The sequence below is a fragment of the Rhamphochromis sp. 'chilingali' genome (genome assembly GCF_963969265.1).
Source record: "Rhamphochromis sp. 'chilingali' genome assembly, chromosome: 7".
NCBI classification, from domain to species: Eukaryota; Metazoa; Chordata; class Actinopteri; order Cichliformes; family Cichlidae; genus Rhamphochromis; species Rhamphochromis sp. 'chilingali'.
This window is the reverse complement of record NC_137934.1, coordinates 525,946-542,302: the sequence shown is the minus strand read 5'-3', so window position 1 is coordinate 542,302 and position 16,357 is coordinate 525,946. Positions and strand designations below refer to the sequence as shown.

The 16,357-nt window shown below is 43.6% G+C and overlaps 1 protein-coding gene across 1 annotated transcript; it reads right to left on the bottom strand.

Annotated features, from left to right (window-relative positions):
- Window positions 1-235: 235 nt before the first annotated feature.
- On the bottom strand, window positions 236-15,924 carry lemd3 (LEM domain containing 3). The gene is made up of 13 exons (XM_080887677.1): window positions 14,564-15,924; window positions 14,029-14,063; window positions 9,933-9,990; window positions 9,474-9,547; window positions 9,148-9,227; window positions 8,919-9,064; window positions 8,055-8,156; window positions 7,874-7,976; window positions 5,968-6,137; window positions 5,722-5,803; window positions 3,868-3,973; window positions 3,712-3,790; window positions 236-2,068 (listed from the first exon to the last, which is right to left on the bottom strand). Exons 1-13 carry the CDS (start codon window positions 15,891-15,893, stop codon window positions 1,899-1,901), a joined length of 2,535 nt encoding a protein of 844 aa, XP_080743803.1. The 5' UTR covers window positions 15,894-15,924; the 3' UTR covers window positions 236-1,898.
- Window positions 15,925-16,357: the final 433 nt, after the last annotated feature.

Here is a 16,357-nt window from a genome sequence, read left to right as displayed (position 1 = left end):
CTCCTCTTTGTCTTTGGATTTGAAGGCCCTCCTCTTCTGCTTGAGGACAGCTTTAATTTCTGGGGTAATCCAAGGTTTGTTGTTGGAGAAACACCGTACAGTCCTGGTAGGTACGGTGTTATCCACACAGAAATTAATGTAGTCAGTTAAAGCGGCAGCTTTGAATTAAAATAAATAAAATGTATAAACTCTTTCCGTCTCGCGTACAAACGGCAGAAAACACACACACGTGTACAAATATAAAAACTAATAAACCTTTAATATGAGCAGTTTGTACAATTTACAAATCGCATTAAAATGTCTGAAATTATTTGCAAATCCCAAAGTCGAACCACACCCATACAAGAGAAATCAAACTGCATATAATGGCATATTTGAGTTATATCAATACACAGGGTTTACATAAAACATCAGGTGTATGCGTTTAAGCAGAGGAGCCATCACATGAAACACTGACATGCAGCCCCTGTAATCACTGTGGCGGACACGTACAAAAATAGATTACACTGATGCACTAACAACTGGCTGATTTCTGAAAAGTCTTTATTTATGTTGTACACGTCCTGACAATATAAGGTCATCCCTGATGGAGGAAAAGATATTTAACCGGTCCAGCGACATAAGAATATATCAGCTCGGTTGTCAAAAATTAAATAAATACAAGCTTTTGGTTTCATATCAAAAGAAACTGCTACAAAACACCAAATCTCAAGATGTCACGCAGAACTGGCGTTACTCACACTTTAAACAGTTTCTCCATTTGTTAAGCCCGTTACATTATCCAGTAATGCATCACCAGTTCAAAACAATGAAAAGAAAGGGGAAAGGTTTAAGGCACCGTTGGGTCGTCTACTGCAAACTGCTGCAGCAGCCGTTGAGCATTTTAAGTTTGCGCCATCTGTTCAACTTCACACTGCAAAAAGGAAAACGCTCATTGTTCAGACCACCTGGAATCCTTGGCCTCCTTACAGTCTCTGGAATATTTGGAAATTAGTATTCTAACCTGTAAAAAACGTGATAGTGCTTTAGAGACAAACCAGTGGTTGTATCAGTACAAGAGGCTGACAGGTGAGGAAACACGATCAGTTCTGTAGGCCAGCATGTAAAGACCACACGCTGGCGCATTAACGACCCAACACGTAAGAGGGGAAACAAACAAGAGAAACAAAAAGATTCGGGTATATAAAGGACTATAACAAGAGACGAGAGCTCCAGGTGAATGTTAAACACTTTGCTATAACAGCAGAGTACTGGGGCGCCCCGCGGGCTGCTGTCCCCCAAATCGAGCCCAAAGAGTGGCTGAAAAACCAAACGCAGCGACCACGACGCGACCACGACGCGACCGACGCTCCGCTCTTCCAGCTAAACCTCGTGCATCCTTGTACTGCCGAGCGCGGCGTGAAAAATGTGCGCCGAAGGTTTACTTTGAGTACAAAGATGTCGTAAAGCTCGTGCTTCACATATTTACAGCACAACCTAGAAGCCTGTCTTTACTAAATGGTACTAAACAGGTTAAATACACTGTTGTACTGAAAGTTTATGTCGAGGCACGCTCTGCCACATGCAGCCGTACATGGCCAAACGTATTCCATTATAGCAGGACTTTATACTACGGATAATAGAAGACTGGAGTCTCTGCAAAAACCTTAAACATCCACAAGAGCTTTGCTTACTTCTAAAATCTGTGACGTTTCTAATATAAAGAGTATTAAGAAAAAAAACAAACACTGCTGAACATCTTCTCTTGCAAATTTCCTGTTTTCAGAAAAGTAAACTGAAACAAATGAAAACGCTCTGCTGTGACACACTGAAGGCTTTCCTGTTATAAAGCAGCAACATCAGACTGGTGCTGTGACGTGGGAGGAGCACACGGTAGGAGGTTCAAACACGAGCCGCCCTCACGAGAAGCCCGGGGAGCTGGCTGAGCGGTGATGCTGCAGGTGGGCTGTAGTGTTCGTGACACTTGTGGCGAGGCCAGAGGCCTTGAGCGGCGTGCTGCAGCCCTGTGCCTGTGGAAAGCGCTGGTGATAGCGGTCCAAGCGTAGATACTTCACCGTCACCAGCTTACCTGTGAAACAGAAGCAATCACTGCAGTGCTCCTCCATACATGAGCCAACCCATCACAGGGTCATAAATCATGAATATGAGCGACATGTATTCCCATAAAGCTGATTCTTTCAATGTTTGTGGCAAACTGGACCTCTAGCAGATGCGTAGCATACGAGGGTTCACCTACAGGTTGCATTTACTTCACTGTCGGCCACGTGCATCGTCACTCAGAAAGCTGGAAAACTATCACGTGAAACGCCTGAAGGACGGGTTTTTGTCCTTCGAGCATCTAAATCATGTCTGTTGATATTTTTGTTAAATTGGTACTGCTGACATAAACCACAGTGATTTGTAGACAGTGTTTCAAAGAGTACAGATTATTGCTTTAAATGTGATTATTTATTAGACTTGATGTTTTGGAGCCTCTGACGGATCCTCCAGCAGTGGTTTTTCAGTCTGGCGCTCGAATCAGTTTTAAATTTTGGTTTTAGGCACAAAAACACTTCTTGACTTGGATCAGACGCAGTTCCCTCTGACAGGCATCCAAGCAGCTGCCATTTTATTTTATTCAATTCTTACTTACAGGCCGACTCTGGAGTCACACTTTAACTTTCTTATGCGTGACACCAGACCGATTTTATTGATAGTATGCTGGTGTGTTTGGGCCTCCGTGACAAAACCATCTCACACTAATAACTTCTGTTTTTAGCCTAACATGTAGCCAGTCTTTGTTGAAGTTCAGTTACTGATATCGATGTTAAAAATCCCCCAAATTAAATTTTCTCTTTTCCGTTTCATAGCCCTACCTTTAATATTCAACACATATTTTAGTTTAATGTTCAAAGTCTTGAATGAGTTCCATCCTTGGATCGCTGTTCCCCTTGTTACAGACCATCCTTACTTACATGGCTTATATCATTTTGTAGGGAAATCCTGCTAAAGCCCAGAGTGAATATCAGAGGCTCCTCAGTGTTGAAGCACAACGTGTCCTGTTTGCTCTCATTTACAGTAGAAACTGATGTTAATCACAGGGTTGACAAACATGTTCCCTTTCTGTGCTCTTCATGTATCACATGAGTAATGATGGCTGTGCATTATAAAACCTTACGTGAGGGTTTGACATAGAAAACTATTTTTTCCAGTCATTCGTATAAAATTCTTCCATGTTTTTGGTTAAACTGAACATGTTCGACAGCAGCACCTGAGCTGTGAGCAGAACTGTTCTAAGGGGGAGATAATCTCGCATCTATCAGAGGAAATCAATCAGGTTATTTGGACGCTGCTTTAGACTCTGTGTGAACTCAATGAGGAGCAAATGTGAGCTGAACATGATTGTATTTCACAGCACGTCACTGAACTTGATCCAAACATCTCAGTTGTTCCTTTAACTGCAGCACGGGAGTAGCATCATGGAGATGATCAAAACTTTGAAAAGCAGCTGTAATCCTGGCTCCTGTTCAGCAGCATCAATACTGGCGTGGACTCTGGCAGCAGCTCCACTTACAGTCCACTTTCATTAGGAGAGTTTTGGGAGATTTACCTACGGTATCTATTTGCTTCCATCAAATTCAATATGATCATTTTTTCTTAAAACTGTATATTTTCTCAGACATTCGCTATATTTCATGTTTTATTGTGAATAACATATCATGTGTGATTTACCATCAAACCAGGAGCCATGAAGCGCCTTGAAGGCTTTCCCTGAGTACTCTGCAGAGAGACACTTGACATAGACGCAGCCCTGTGAAGATAAAGGAGGCGGGAGTGACACGTGCAGCTAACAGCATTAAAGCCAAACTGTGGGCAGGCACAACGTACCTCTCGTGAGGTCTTGTCCACAGCTATATGGACAATGCCATCATTATCGCTGCATTTCTCCAAGATGGCCTCACGAATGGCTAGGTCCCAGTTCTCCCCCACCTCCCTGAAAACATCAGGTAACAAGAGCAGAAAGTCACGTCTGTAAACACTGAGGACAGAAGCATCAATCGTTTGTCACCTCTGTTCCATCAGGACAGAAGGGCGATAACAAACGTGTAGTTCTTAAAATGATATAAAACACCAGCTTCCAACAACTTTCCACCCAAAGCAGAGCTGCTGGACAGGACTTTGCTAAATGTGCAAGGAAATTGTTGCTTCAACCTTTAGCAGGAACAAATAACACGGAGCCAACAGGTCAGCAGACGATGCTCTTAACACGGGACTGCATTTCCCCTCCAACATCTGGACTCTGCAGAAAGTTGTCTGGGAACTTTTGGGAACTTTAGTTCTGCTTTTTATAAAATCGTCCCAGCTTCCACCTGCAGCTGGATCACTTCCTGTCGGACAGACTAGGCAGGCATGCCTCACTCTCAGTGCATCGACACCAGTTCCCCCAGGACTATTTACACTTTCTCCTCCCTGTTCACCAACAGCTGCACCTTTAGTCACCAGCCCATCATCGGGCTCATCTCAGGTGCAGACGAGTCCATCTGTAGGAGGGAGACTGACAGCCTGGTGAACTGGTCGAGTCTCACAACAGCCTGTTTGTAGATATGGACACCTGGATATGCAGACTCACTGTTTGCAGCTTTAACTGCTTCAACTCTTCTGGCAAGGCTTTCCACAAGGTTTAGGTGTGTGCTCATGGGAATATTTGACCATCCAGAAGAACATGTGTGCAGTCAGACACTGGTGTTGGATGAGAATGCCTGTGAAGCAGAGGGTTGAGGGTGGGGTGCCGGGGGAAGGTTGGCTGTCCCAGCTGACAGCAGTCATCTAATCCCAGTAGGACGGCGGGGCCTGGGAGAGAGAGTAGCGACGGGCACGGAGAAAACGACGAGCGACTGAAAAGCTGCTCCGTCAAGAAACGGTAAATTAAACAAACACCAACAGCAGAGTTGCGTGTCTGTGGTGCCGGCTTTGGGGACTGGGGGCGTTACAGCATGGTGTGCAGTTCCCCCTCTGCTTCATCCCAAAGCTGTTCTCTTGGGTTGGGGTCAGGACTCCAGTTCTTCCACAACAAACTCACTCGTCCATGTTTTTAATGACTTGTTTTGTGTCCTTGGGTGCCGTCATGTTGGAACAAGAAGGGCCCATCCCCAAACTGGGAGCACGAACCTGTCCAAAATGTCTTGGTGTGCTGAAGCACAAAGAGTTCCTTTGACTGGAAGTAAGGGGGCAAGGCCGACTGCTTAAAAACAGCCCACCTCCACCAAACTGGACAATGCAGTGAATGAGCACCGTTCTCCATCCATTAAATGGTTATGGTAACATTAATATCCTAATATCACAATCCATCAACAATTGTTTTCCAAAAAGTCTCCATCACATCCCAACGGTGCTCCATAAGACTGATCTAGTGACAGAACATTAGAGTACAATGAGCTCTGTGACACGGAGTCGTATCCATGTCAGCAACAAGACTGAAGCAGCTGATGGCTTTGAAACGATGCTCAGCTGGTACCAAGAGGCCCAACGTGTGGCGATAACATCAGCCCCACACCGTGTCACTACCACCAGCCTGAGCTGCTGATTACAGGGTCGGTCCGTACTTTCAGAAACAACACATGTTCATCTTTTCCATTTATAACGTACTTAGTCTTGAAAACGTTCTAGTCCTCTACCCTGGGACATCTTTAGTGATGTATGTGATCCTAACAGATCATCAAACATGTAGAAGAAAGAACTTACATGACTGGATCAAACATGTTCCTGATTTTCAGACATGGGGTCAGGCTGTTGGGAGGTGAATTCCTCCGGTCCAACGGAAACGCTGAAACAGCAACATGATCAAACTGTTAACGGGCAGGTGATCGCAGTAAGAACATCTCCATAAAGTTTACAGACTGGTTAACGTGCCATTAGGTCCATCAGCATTTAGACAAACAAGTGGTCTGAAACGCCATCTGATCAACTAGACGCTCTTTAGTGCGTTACCTTTTCCTTGCCAGACTTTGGAGGAGCCCTTGTCACAATTAAGAGAAGGCTGGATCCACCTCCAAACCAGGAAGTCTGCTCCACCAATCCTCTGAGTCTCTGTTCGAATCCTTGATTCATTCGCTGAAAGAAAACTCACGGCTCGCTCCCAAATCTTTTTCATTTTCCTCCTGCAAAACAAAATCCCCAAATCATCAGTACCCCAACTGGGCACAACCCAGAATTTCTCTTATACAATATCCCGTCCATGATGTGGGATACAGACTCATGGAAATGTATCAAATACCTAGAAACAATTAAAATCTATAATTAAATCCAACAAATAACCCCCTATTCCACCCCAGATTAAATGAAGAAATAACAATAATGCACGTCAGAAAAATACCTTCCAAAGGTTACACATAGGGGTGGGCGATATAAACAATATACATTTGGCCAGCGACAGATTTTGACTACACCGCTCTATCGCGATAGCGCATGTTGATGATGTCATCAAGCTGCGCCGGTTTTGGTCGAAAGAATCGCAGCAGCTACAACCATTATCATCTGCAAATGATGGCGGGCGACAGTCACAGCAAAGAGATGAAGCACTTTTGGAATATGGGGAAAGCCAAAAACTGCACTTCCTCCTCTTCCGTAACATTGATTCATTAATGCTGAATCCTCTGCAGCTGCTCTGTTCCCATGTTGTTGCAGTATATTAAACACTAACCTCGTATTGTGGATGAATGATCTCAGTTGTTCTCCTGACTGAAGTTTGGCCCGTGTACAGCATCCTGCTATGCGACTGCATTTGTCCCTGACCACCAGAATCCCTCACGTTAACTTTTATCGAGTGGAAAAAAAAATTGGCTTCATCCTCCAGCTTCACTGTGCTAATGTTATGCTAACATAGCTGTGTCGCTAGCAATCACGTAGCACAACATTATATACCAGCTAGTCCAACTTCAGTAACCTGCAAACGTCACTGCTGTTTAGTTTCTGTCTTCATTTATAATGGCACACAAAGCGCTTTACAATGCCACTATGCATTCACTCTCACATTCACACACTGGTTATTTATGTTGGAAGTGGCAGCAGAGCTGTACGATTTAATTAGTTTCAGAAATCTCTCAGTCAGAACATGGTATGAAATGTTTAGGTGGAAACTAGCGAGCTAACTTCCTGTTAACTTCTAACTCCGTTAAATTTAATAACTTCTGTTTTCATGGATGCCTGGATGTTAAACTTAATTGTTACACCTGGTAAAGCAGCAACGCTGATCGTTTTATTAAAGATGAAAGAATTTAGACAGTTTTTAAACTCTCAGTGATGCTGCAGTGTTCGTTTGACTTTGGGACCTGAAGCTGACGGAGTTTTGGACCCAGATTACTCCATGAAGCTCCTCCCTACGGCAGCCGTAATGCTCTGACGATCCATCAAGCTGTGCGGCTTATCAAAGCTGTACTAAAACATTTTTAACAGATTTCTGCCAAAATCGGTCCGAGGTCAGTAAGCACAACCAGAATTCATACATAAGGCCCACTCTCGATTTTTGAGAACATTAAAGGATTTTAAGTGTGGAAAATACGTTATACAGAAGAATATATCGCGATACATATCGTTATATATCGTTACCGCACGTGCTTCAAATTATATCGCAAAATGAGTTACATACTAGTTACACAGTAATTCTACTTATTGATACCTTTCACAAACGGAGAGTTGAGTTTCAATCCAGCTCTGACGTCTGGACAGAAATGTGAAATTTCCTCAAAGACCAACGATGTAAAGTTAAATCTTATAACGTACAAAAAGTTCAGACCCACCTCAACCAAAGAAATTAAAAAATAACTAAATAAATAAATCAGTAATCTGATTACCCGAGGAAACTGCTTTGAGGTCTAACACTAAAGATGGGACTTACCGGTCCTGCGGCTGAACCAGCGAGTCTCTGACATGCGGGATGGGCAGGTAGGGCTGTAGGTCCTGGTTCTCTTGGCAAGCCTCACCATGAGTCTTCATCACATCTGGATAGGAAGAAGGTACCAAACTCATAAGCAAACACTTCCTGTCTGACATCCAAGTGAATACGGTGCGGTCCTTACCGATGATCCTCTCCACCATGTCGTACATTTGTCTCGTCTCCGCCTCGTCTCTCCTCCAGCGATACTTCACGTAGCACACCACGCTCCACACACAAGCTGCCGCTGTGCAGACAAACACAGCATTCACAGGTTCAAACAGACCAGCTAAACACTGCCTCCACATCTGTATCAATCTAAACTCTGATGGATGAATCACTGAAGCTGGTGCTGCTGACAAGAACGTATTCAGGGTATATTTAGTCATAATATTCGTTTATCCTTGTTTTAAGGAACCATTTCTTATCAATCAGCTGACAACAGAATGTCGCTCCTGCTCACCTACAAACTATTTGATCTTTCTGTTTAGTGTCAAAGTTTTTATATCATTTATTGAGAAAAATGCATGAAACAATCATCACCTGTGTGACCAGAAACTTGGTGGGTTTTGCTTTAATAACAATTTGGCCCCATTTTAGTGTCTTTGTAGCAGACCACACTTTAGTTGCCAACAGCAGCTACTGCAGCAGACCATCAAATGATGGCATTAACACCACATGGATCTCACACCTGGATGGGGTTTGACTGATTTCCAAACATCAGTCGAAAGACAAAATGTGTGTTCCTTTACAAATGACTAAAAAATAGATCCCATTAAAAAAAGAAGCTGTGTCTAAATCACGACACACTGCAAAGACATGTTTGATAATTCCTTCTAAAAATGACTCACGTCAGGTGCTCGCCCCTCATTCACAAACCAGATGCAGAAACTGCCCCCGCTACCATGAGGGGAAGGCTTTCTGAATCATCTCGTGAGGGACAGCACCCACCTGCACAGTCCTCATTATAAACTCCATGTTTACAGTTTGTGTGACGTGGTTTATTCACCGACTGCAATGAGGAGGACTCTGTTTATGATGGTGAAGAAGGCTCGGCGGAAACGGCACGTGAAGGACATCTTGGGATGAGTGGACTCCAGCCGAGCGATCTCAGACACCTTAGTCACCGGCTCATCCGGCACCGCTCCCACCAGCCTGCAAACACCGGCACAGAAAGTGAGTGCACGTGTCGCTCTCACGGAGGCAGCGAGGAACTCTTCAAAGAGGCTGAACATTACCTAATGCCAAATTCCTGGCCTTTTTGGATGATCCAGTCCAGAGAGTCATTAATTAAGCCTTTAAACGATTTATTTTGAGCCTGCACAGAAAGAAGAGACATGATTCTCATTTATTTTAAGCAATTTCTGCTGATTCACTTAAAGAGCCAGGTGCTATGATGTTTATACATGAAGACTCACATGTGCAAGCACATACGAGTAAGCTGCATTAACCTGGTTACTCCACATGGACAGCAATCAGACTGCTGCCACACTTTGATTTAACTGTGTGATAAAAGATGGAACTGCTGACGTTTCCTATTGAATGTGTTGTTGTGTGGATGTACCAGTAAATACAGCGAGGCCTCATCTATGGACACACTCCGGTTTGGATGATTTGGGTCTCCACAGTCATGCTGGCCTGTAATCACAAGATTAAACTGATGATAATCTCGCTTTAATCCAACTTCCCCAGATCAGCACACACACAACAACGAGCTGATATGAGCGGACAGACCACACAAATGTCACAGACATCTGTTTGTGCTATATGTTTCTGTAAGGACAATAATACAGCCTGTTAGAATCACCACATAATGTCCCATAATGATCATTCTCTGTACTCTGTGTGTGTCTGAAAATTTACTATTAAATCAAATTTCAAAGGAAGTTAAACGATGTAAAAATGGAGCAAATATGTTAAAATCTTGTGTTCACATTAGCTGATGTGGTAACTGTGCTGTCATAAATCTGATACTGTGAAATAACCGTTTCCATATACAGTTAATAAAAATTAAAATCATTACCAGCAACAAAGGCCAAGTGGTCATGAAGACTGAGCAGCAGCTTTTGGATCACATCCTTCTGTAAAAAGAAACGCCCGATTATATTAGAAAGTACCAACAAAACTGCACTGATCTGCATATTTATTCATTTTACTGACAAAATCTCTGCAGAGAAAAAGGCCATTACACGCAGAGGGCGTGGCCAAAAAGCAGCACGCCACTCTGAATCTTTCGGTCAAACACAAACACAACAAACATGTTGGGGATTTAAGTTCTTAAAAAACACGTTGTGAAAAGAGTCGACATCATCCCAATGAGCAGAGACGTTTCTGGACAATAAAAAGGAAGAACGACTCTGGGCAGCAGGAAGAATTTCATGGAGGCCACGTTCATGTTTCCGGTGGGCAGTGTGGCAGTGGGAGCTGAGACTAGACGTGGGTTTGTTTTTTAAATCAGTTTCCCAATTCAAATGGATTTTAGTTTGAATAAAGCGTTATTGATTCATTGAATCCTGAATGATTTTCAAGTATAAAATTTGCCAGAATCTCAGGTCAAAGTTCATAAAAATATTTCAACAATCACCAAACGAGAGCAGGACACAAAGACGTAAACACAGAGCGTGGATCGTTCACCCGACGGCACGTCTCAGTGTACCCACAGACCAGTTTACCATCAAAATCTGTTTGATCCTCAGTTACTCTGACACAAAGGCCTCTGCTGTGATGCTCACACCTCTGATCAAGTCTCACAGTGTCAGCTTTGTTTTTATACACAGATATAAACATGGAGAAGTAAGAATAAATGATCAGAATCATAATACTTCTGAGTCAAAACTCCGTGACGAGGCCCAGCTGAGGAGGCAGAGGAATCGTTTCAGAGAGCCGACTGACCCCAAGCAGCGTCTAGATGTGTCTGAGGACAAATAGGATTATTTTACTATGTGTATCTTCAGAAATGGTGCTTGTTTTGAGCCACGAGCGTACTTGTTGGTGCCAGAAAGTATTAGCACCAAATTTACATGCGTTTTTCTACCTCCACTCAGCAGCCATCTTTAATCCACTGTGGGTAGTTCTTATTTGAAGCATTATCTGAATAAACAGTAGATTCATGGTCATGGTGCCATGTCATCAGGTGTCAGGCAGGTTATCTGACCTGCAGTTTAATAGTTGGACACAGGCCTCTGACAGAAATCGCTCTTCATGAGCTTTTTTATCTGCTGTTTGTTGCAGCTTGGTCAGCTTTAGGCAAAACACTACGTAGGTTGAGATATTCTAAAATAGAAAGCATTGAAGTAGCACTTTTCCACGGTGTTGTTTTGTTTAAGCTGGGAAGTGCAGATACCCCACTTTGCTAATGACAGCGAGTCAACATCTGTCAGAACTTTAGGAACACTGCTGGCGCAGTGCTGTGAAAACATGTTGGCCACCAAACTGATGTGTTTATTTTTGCATGTTTGTTGTGCTTAAATGTTTCAGATCTTATATGAACAAAGATAAACTGAGGAAACTGAAAATGTCATTTTCAGATGATGACATCATGTTTTTAAAAAGCTATCCAACCTACACTGTCACACGCTTGGACACGCCTTCTCATTTAATGCTTTTTCTTTATCTTCATGTGTATGTATGTAGCTAACAAAGAAGTGTAAAACAACTCAAAACATGCTTGAGATTCTTCCTTTGCACATGCTGGTATTCTCCGATGAGCTTTATGAGGTTGTCTGCAACGCTAACAAACTGTGGACGGCGTGCAACTTTGAGGAGTCTAAAATATAAAACACATTTAGAGTTATTTATCAACTTTCTCTTTGCTACATAATTCCATCTTGTTTCATATATTTGATGTCTTCAGTTTGTATCTACAATGAAGAAAGCAGCAAAAATAAAGACAACATTAAATGAGAAGGTGTGTCTTCTGATTGGCTGTCAGTGTGGTTCTATGTAATATGTAAAACTGCCCACTAAGCCTAATAATTGGTGACGCCATGATTTGCAGCAAGAAGTGCAATCGAGCATGTGTGATAACTGCCAATGAGTCGTTGCTATCACTCTACAGGACTTCTGCAGACTTGTTTTTCATGTAGCCACCAAATCTGTTCATTGTTTTTACGGCCTCGATCTTTTTGGTAAGCAGTGGTTTTAGCTTCGAGCTCTCGTGGACGGCATTTTCACCCCATCTCTGTCTTATTGATGCTTCCCTCAGGGCACCAGTAAACCCACTGTAGCGTTCGCATTGCTCACCGCCGCTGATTTTCCTGCTGTTAGGGCGCAAGAAGCCGCTGCAGTATTCTTGTGAACAATAGGTGGCAGCACTCAGGCAATATCATGACATAAGTGTTGCTATAGGAAGGGAAGAAGTCACAACTGAAAGCAAAGACTTTCCCCGAGTGCCCATATTTCAAACAGCAGTAACAATCCCCTCTGCATACATGTCCATCAGAATGGGACGCCAACCTTGGCTAGGTTGTATTATTAATATTATGAAAACATATAGCTATGTTTTCATATTCAGATGACACCCAGCTTTATCAATCCATGAAATACGACGACAGGTTGTCTTAAAGACAAAGACCTGGGTGGCCTCTAATTTCTTGCTTCTAAATTCATTCAAAACTGGCGTTATTGTACTCGGCCCTGAAAAGCTTACAAACATGATGTCCAACCACATACTTTACACCGACTCTAGTAAAACCTTGGAGTTGTTGTTGATGAGGATTCAATGTGCAAAGTAAACAAATATGCAGGACTCCTTTCTTGCATTTGTGCAATATTTCTAAAATTAGAAACATCCCATCTCCAAATAATGCTAAAAACTGGCTCGTGCGCTTATTACCTCCACACTGGATTACTGTGATACATTATTGTTCAGCTGCCCTAAAAACTCCCCTGAAAGCCTTCGGTTGATCCAAAACGCTGCAGCCAGAGTGCTGTCAGGGACGAGGGCATTGATGATCATCTCTCACACTGGCTTCATGGCTCCAAGTTCATTCCAGAACCTAACTGAAAATCTTTCTCCTCACATACAGGGTTTAAGACCTCATAACAATATCATCTCAACAGAGCACTTCACTCTCGGACTGCAGGCTTACTTATGGTTCATATTTAAAAGTAGAATGGGAGGCAGCGCCTTCAGCTTTCAGGGCCACCTCCAGTTTGGCACAGACATCCTCGCTACCTTTAAGATTAGGCTTCAAACTTTCCCCTTGGATAAAGCATCTGGTCAGGGATGGATCCGGTCACCCTGAACCCTCCCTTAGTTACAGTGCAATAGGCCTAGGTTACTGTGGGCTTCCCATGATGCATTGAGTGTTTCTTGTTCGCTCACTGTGCTTACACACCTCTCTGTATGTAATCATTATTTATCTATCATCGTTTGCTCTTTTCCACAGTCTGTCACCCTCCCCTGGTTGTGCCAGAGGTTCTTCCTGTTAAATGTTGTTTTTACTTTCCACTGTGTGCTTGGTCACGGGGGGTTGTTGGGGTTGTCTCTGTATACGGTAGAGTCTCTACCTTACAATACAGAGCACCTTCAGTAACTGCTCTTGTGACTGGTGCCATACGAATAAAACTGAATTATTGTTGAATCATAAACACTGTCCTGTACTGAGGCAAGTGAGACTATCTGATAACTCTCCGTTTCTCTCGGTAGGCCGTCCACTCCTGGGGAGTTTCATCACTGGTTCAAGTTTTCTTCAGTTGTGGATAATAGCCTTCACCACAGTTTGCTCCCAAAGCCTGGCTTTGTAACCCTCTTCAGACTGATGGAGGTCAGAGTCTTTGTTTCTTACCTGTTCATACGTTTCTTTAAGTTGTAGTTAATTAATGATTAAACAAGAAGGCAATTACTTTTCAACATATGGCCCATTAGATCTGTATACCTGTGATCAGATCAAATCCTCATTTATCATCTTGTACCAACTTGGATTATCTGATATCTAATGTCACAATTCAGTTGATGATCTGAAACGTGTGACAAATACACCAAAAAAATAAATAAATCAGCATTGCAAGTTACTGAAATGGTACACACTGTTAATCTAATCATATTTTCTGTGCTGTACATTTGAAAACCTCTTAACTTAAAGAGTAGGGGGAGCCTGAAGAAAGTATTTACTTACATTAGGTGTGTCAAACTCTGGGGGAGGGCTATTAACTGAAAATGAAGAAGAGACAGACAGTCAGGACAATTCTCATAAAAGTTTCCAAAGTACACGGATTGAGAAAAACATCCATAAATTACTTTTTCTGTTAAATATAAAACTGTTAGTGTGTGCATTCGTAGCTTTTGCACATTGTGCATCATTTTAAGTGTAACGTGATTCTTTTGATAGTCACATAATCCTTTTATCTGTAGGGGCACAAAAAACAACTCAGAAATCGGTGGAAGTGAATTTGGAGCGCCGTCCCCGTCCGACTGCTGTTCTGTGCTTGGGCAGACTGACTGTACAGATTCCTGCCAGTCTAAAAATGCTCATCTTTGGATCTGTTTGTATTTGGGAATCTCTCCAACTTTGGTGTTTGTTCAGCAGGAACATCCACTCAAAATACACAAAGAATAAACACTTGAATACATTACCAGGCAATAAAACAACTGCATGCATTACAGTCCCTAAACGTTAACACTCCAAATAGGCAGTTCGCCCAGATACTCACTGACGTTATCCACCTCCATGGCTCCTGAACCCCTCATCCTGAGGTACATGAGGCCCAGCAGCACAAAGAAGAGACACGCCGCTGTGAGCAGGAACATGGACAGGTAGTGAGCGCTAAAACTACCTGAGGAAGCTAGCTCTTCCCTTTTGAACTGCTGGAGAAGCTCATCTTCGGGAGCAGACACGTTTCTCTTGAGCGCTGCGTGGCCGTAGGAATGGTTGGGAGCAGGGGTGTGAGTAGAGTGGTTGCGCCTGTACGTCTGCGACAGACCGCTGTAGGTGGAGAAGCGCGGTGTCAGCTCGGTGCTGTTGCTTCTGGATGCTCCGTCCTCCCCGGTGGCCGGACTGTTTTTACCGGTGTTGCCTTTGTGGTTTTCGGTAAGTGACCTGTAGATGGGTTTCCTTGGAAGTGTGTGACTCCGCGAGTCTCCCAAGCGGCTATAGTCCCTTCTCCTTAAATCATCTTCCTCTTCATCCTCACCTCGACTCCCCCCCATGCTTAGAAAACGACGAGGCGTAGCTTCTGTGTTCTGCCCATCGGTCGCAGACCCTCGATCAGTAACGTCGGAAGATAACGCCACACTGGGGTGGTTTCGTCGAGGCTCCAATCTGTCGCATTCTGGGTCGCCGACGCCAAGCCCACTAACTTCCTCCTCGTCCGAGTCTGAGTAATCTCCAGCTAATTTGCTAGCATTCAGGCGAGACGCCCCGCGACCATTTAAAGAGCGAGATTTCTTTTCCATATCCTCCTCATAATTGTCCTCGTCCCCTGAGTCGTCGTAACGCCGTAGTCCCGCATCGGGACTGGGTCTGTCACCGACTCCCCAGCCCAGTGAGACACGTCTCTCTCCGTTCTGACCCAGGGAAAAATTGCTGCTTGGTGTCGCACTGTGGTCGTACCGACTCTTGATAGCCACACTCGGCGGTGAGGCAGGCCTAATCTTAGGCTGCTGTTGAGAACTGGAGCTTCTGTTCGCTCTGCCACTGGGACCGAGGCCTTTCCTCTTTAGTGGGGTTTCAGCATCAGACTCGTCGGAGCTGAAGCCGAGGAGGGAGGACTTCCGGCCCGGTCTCCTGCTTGTATTCAGGTGCGTGACGTCATGGCTGACTGGCCTAGATGCCACTGTGCTACCGCCGCCAGTGGTACTGTTAATGGCACCGATAGTACGGGTTTTACCAGGTCTTAGTCCTCGCTGCTGTTGCTCCTCGCGAAGCTTCTTGAGTTTCTTCAGGTACACCGGACGAGTGTTTTCAGTAACGGGCCCTGGAGTGAAACCAAAGCGTTTTAATTCCAAAAAAAGCTCCTCATCCGTTAACTGTGTTGACGCCATCTTGAAAAGACCTCGAAGACGGTTCTGTGACGGAAATGACGTAGAGGTGAAGTGGCAACCAACTGGGCTGTGTTCAAAATCACCAACAAGCTGCGAAAATATGTCGCAGACACCCCCTTTATTACGTCGCGGATGTTTTCAAATAATAGTTTGTTTCACTTTTTCTGTGCGCATATTAAAAATCTAATTACTTTTTTTCAAACAAATAGCTTTATTGAACGTGTAAACAAACAAAAGTAACCATCTAACAACTGAAGGCACGGTAACAACGAAAAACATACAATTTCAATATGAAAAATATAAATAAATACAAATCACACAAAAAGGAAAAAGAGTCAGAGAAAACAATCACATTAAATCAAAATTGTTAGGTAATAAAAGTAATTTCACGTCACAGACTCACTGAACCGCTTTACGTCATTCTTCCAGTAATTCCAGTCAGGCTTTGCTTTGAAAAATCTGCA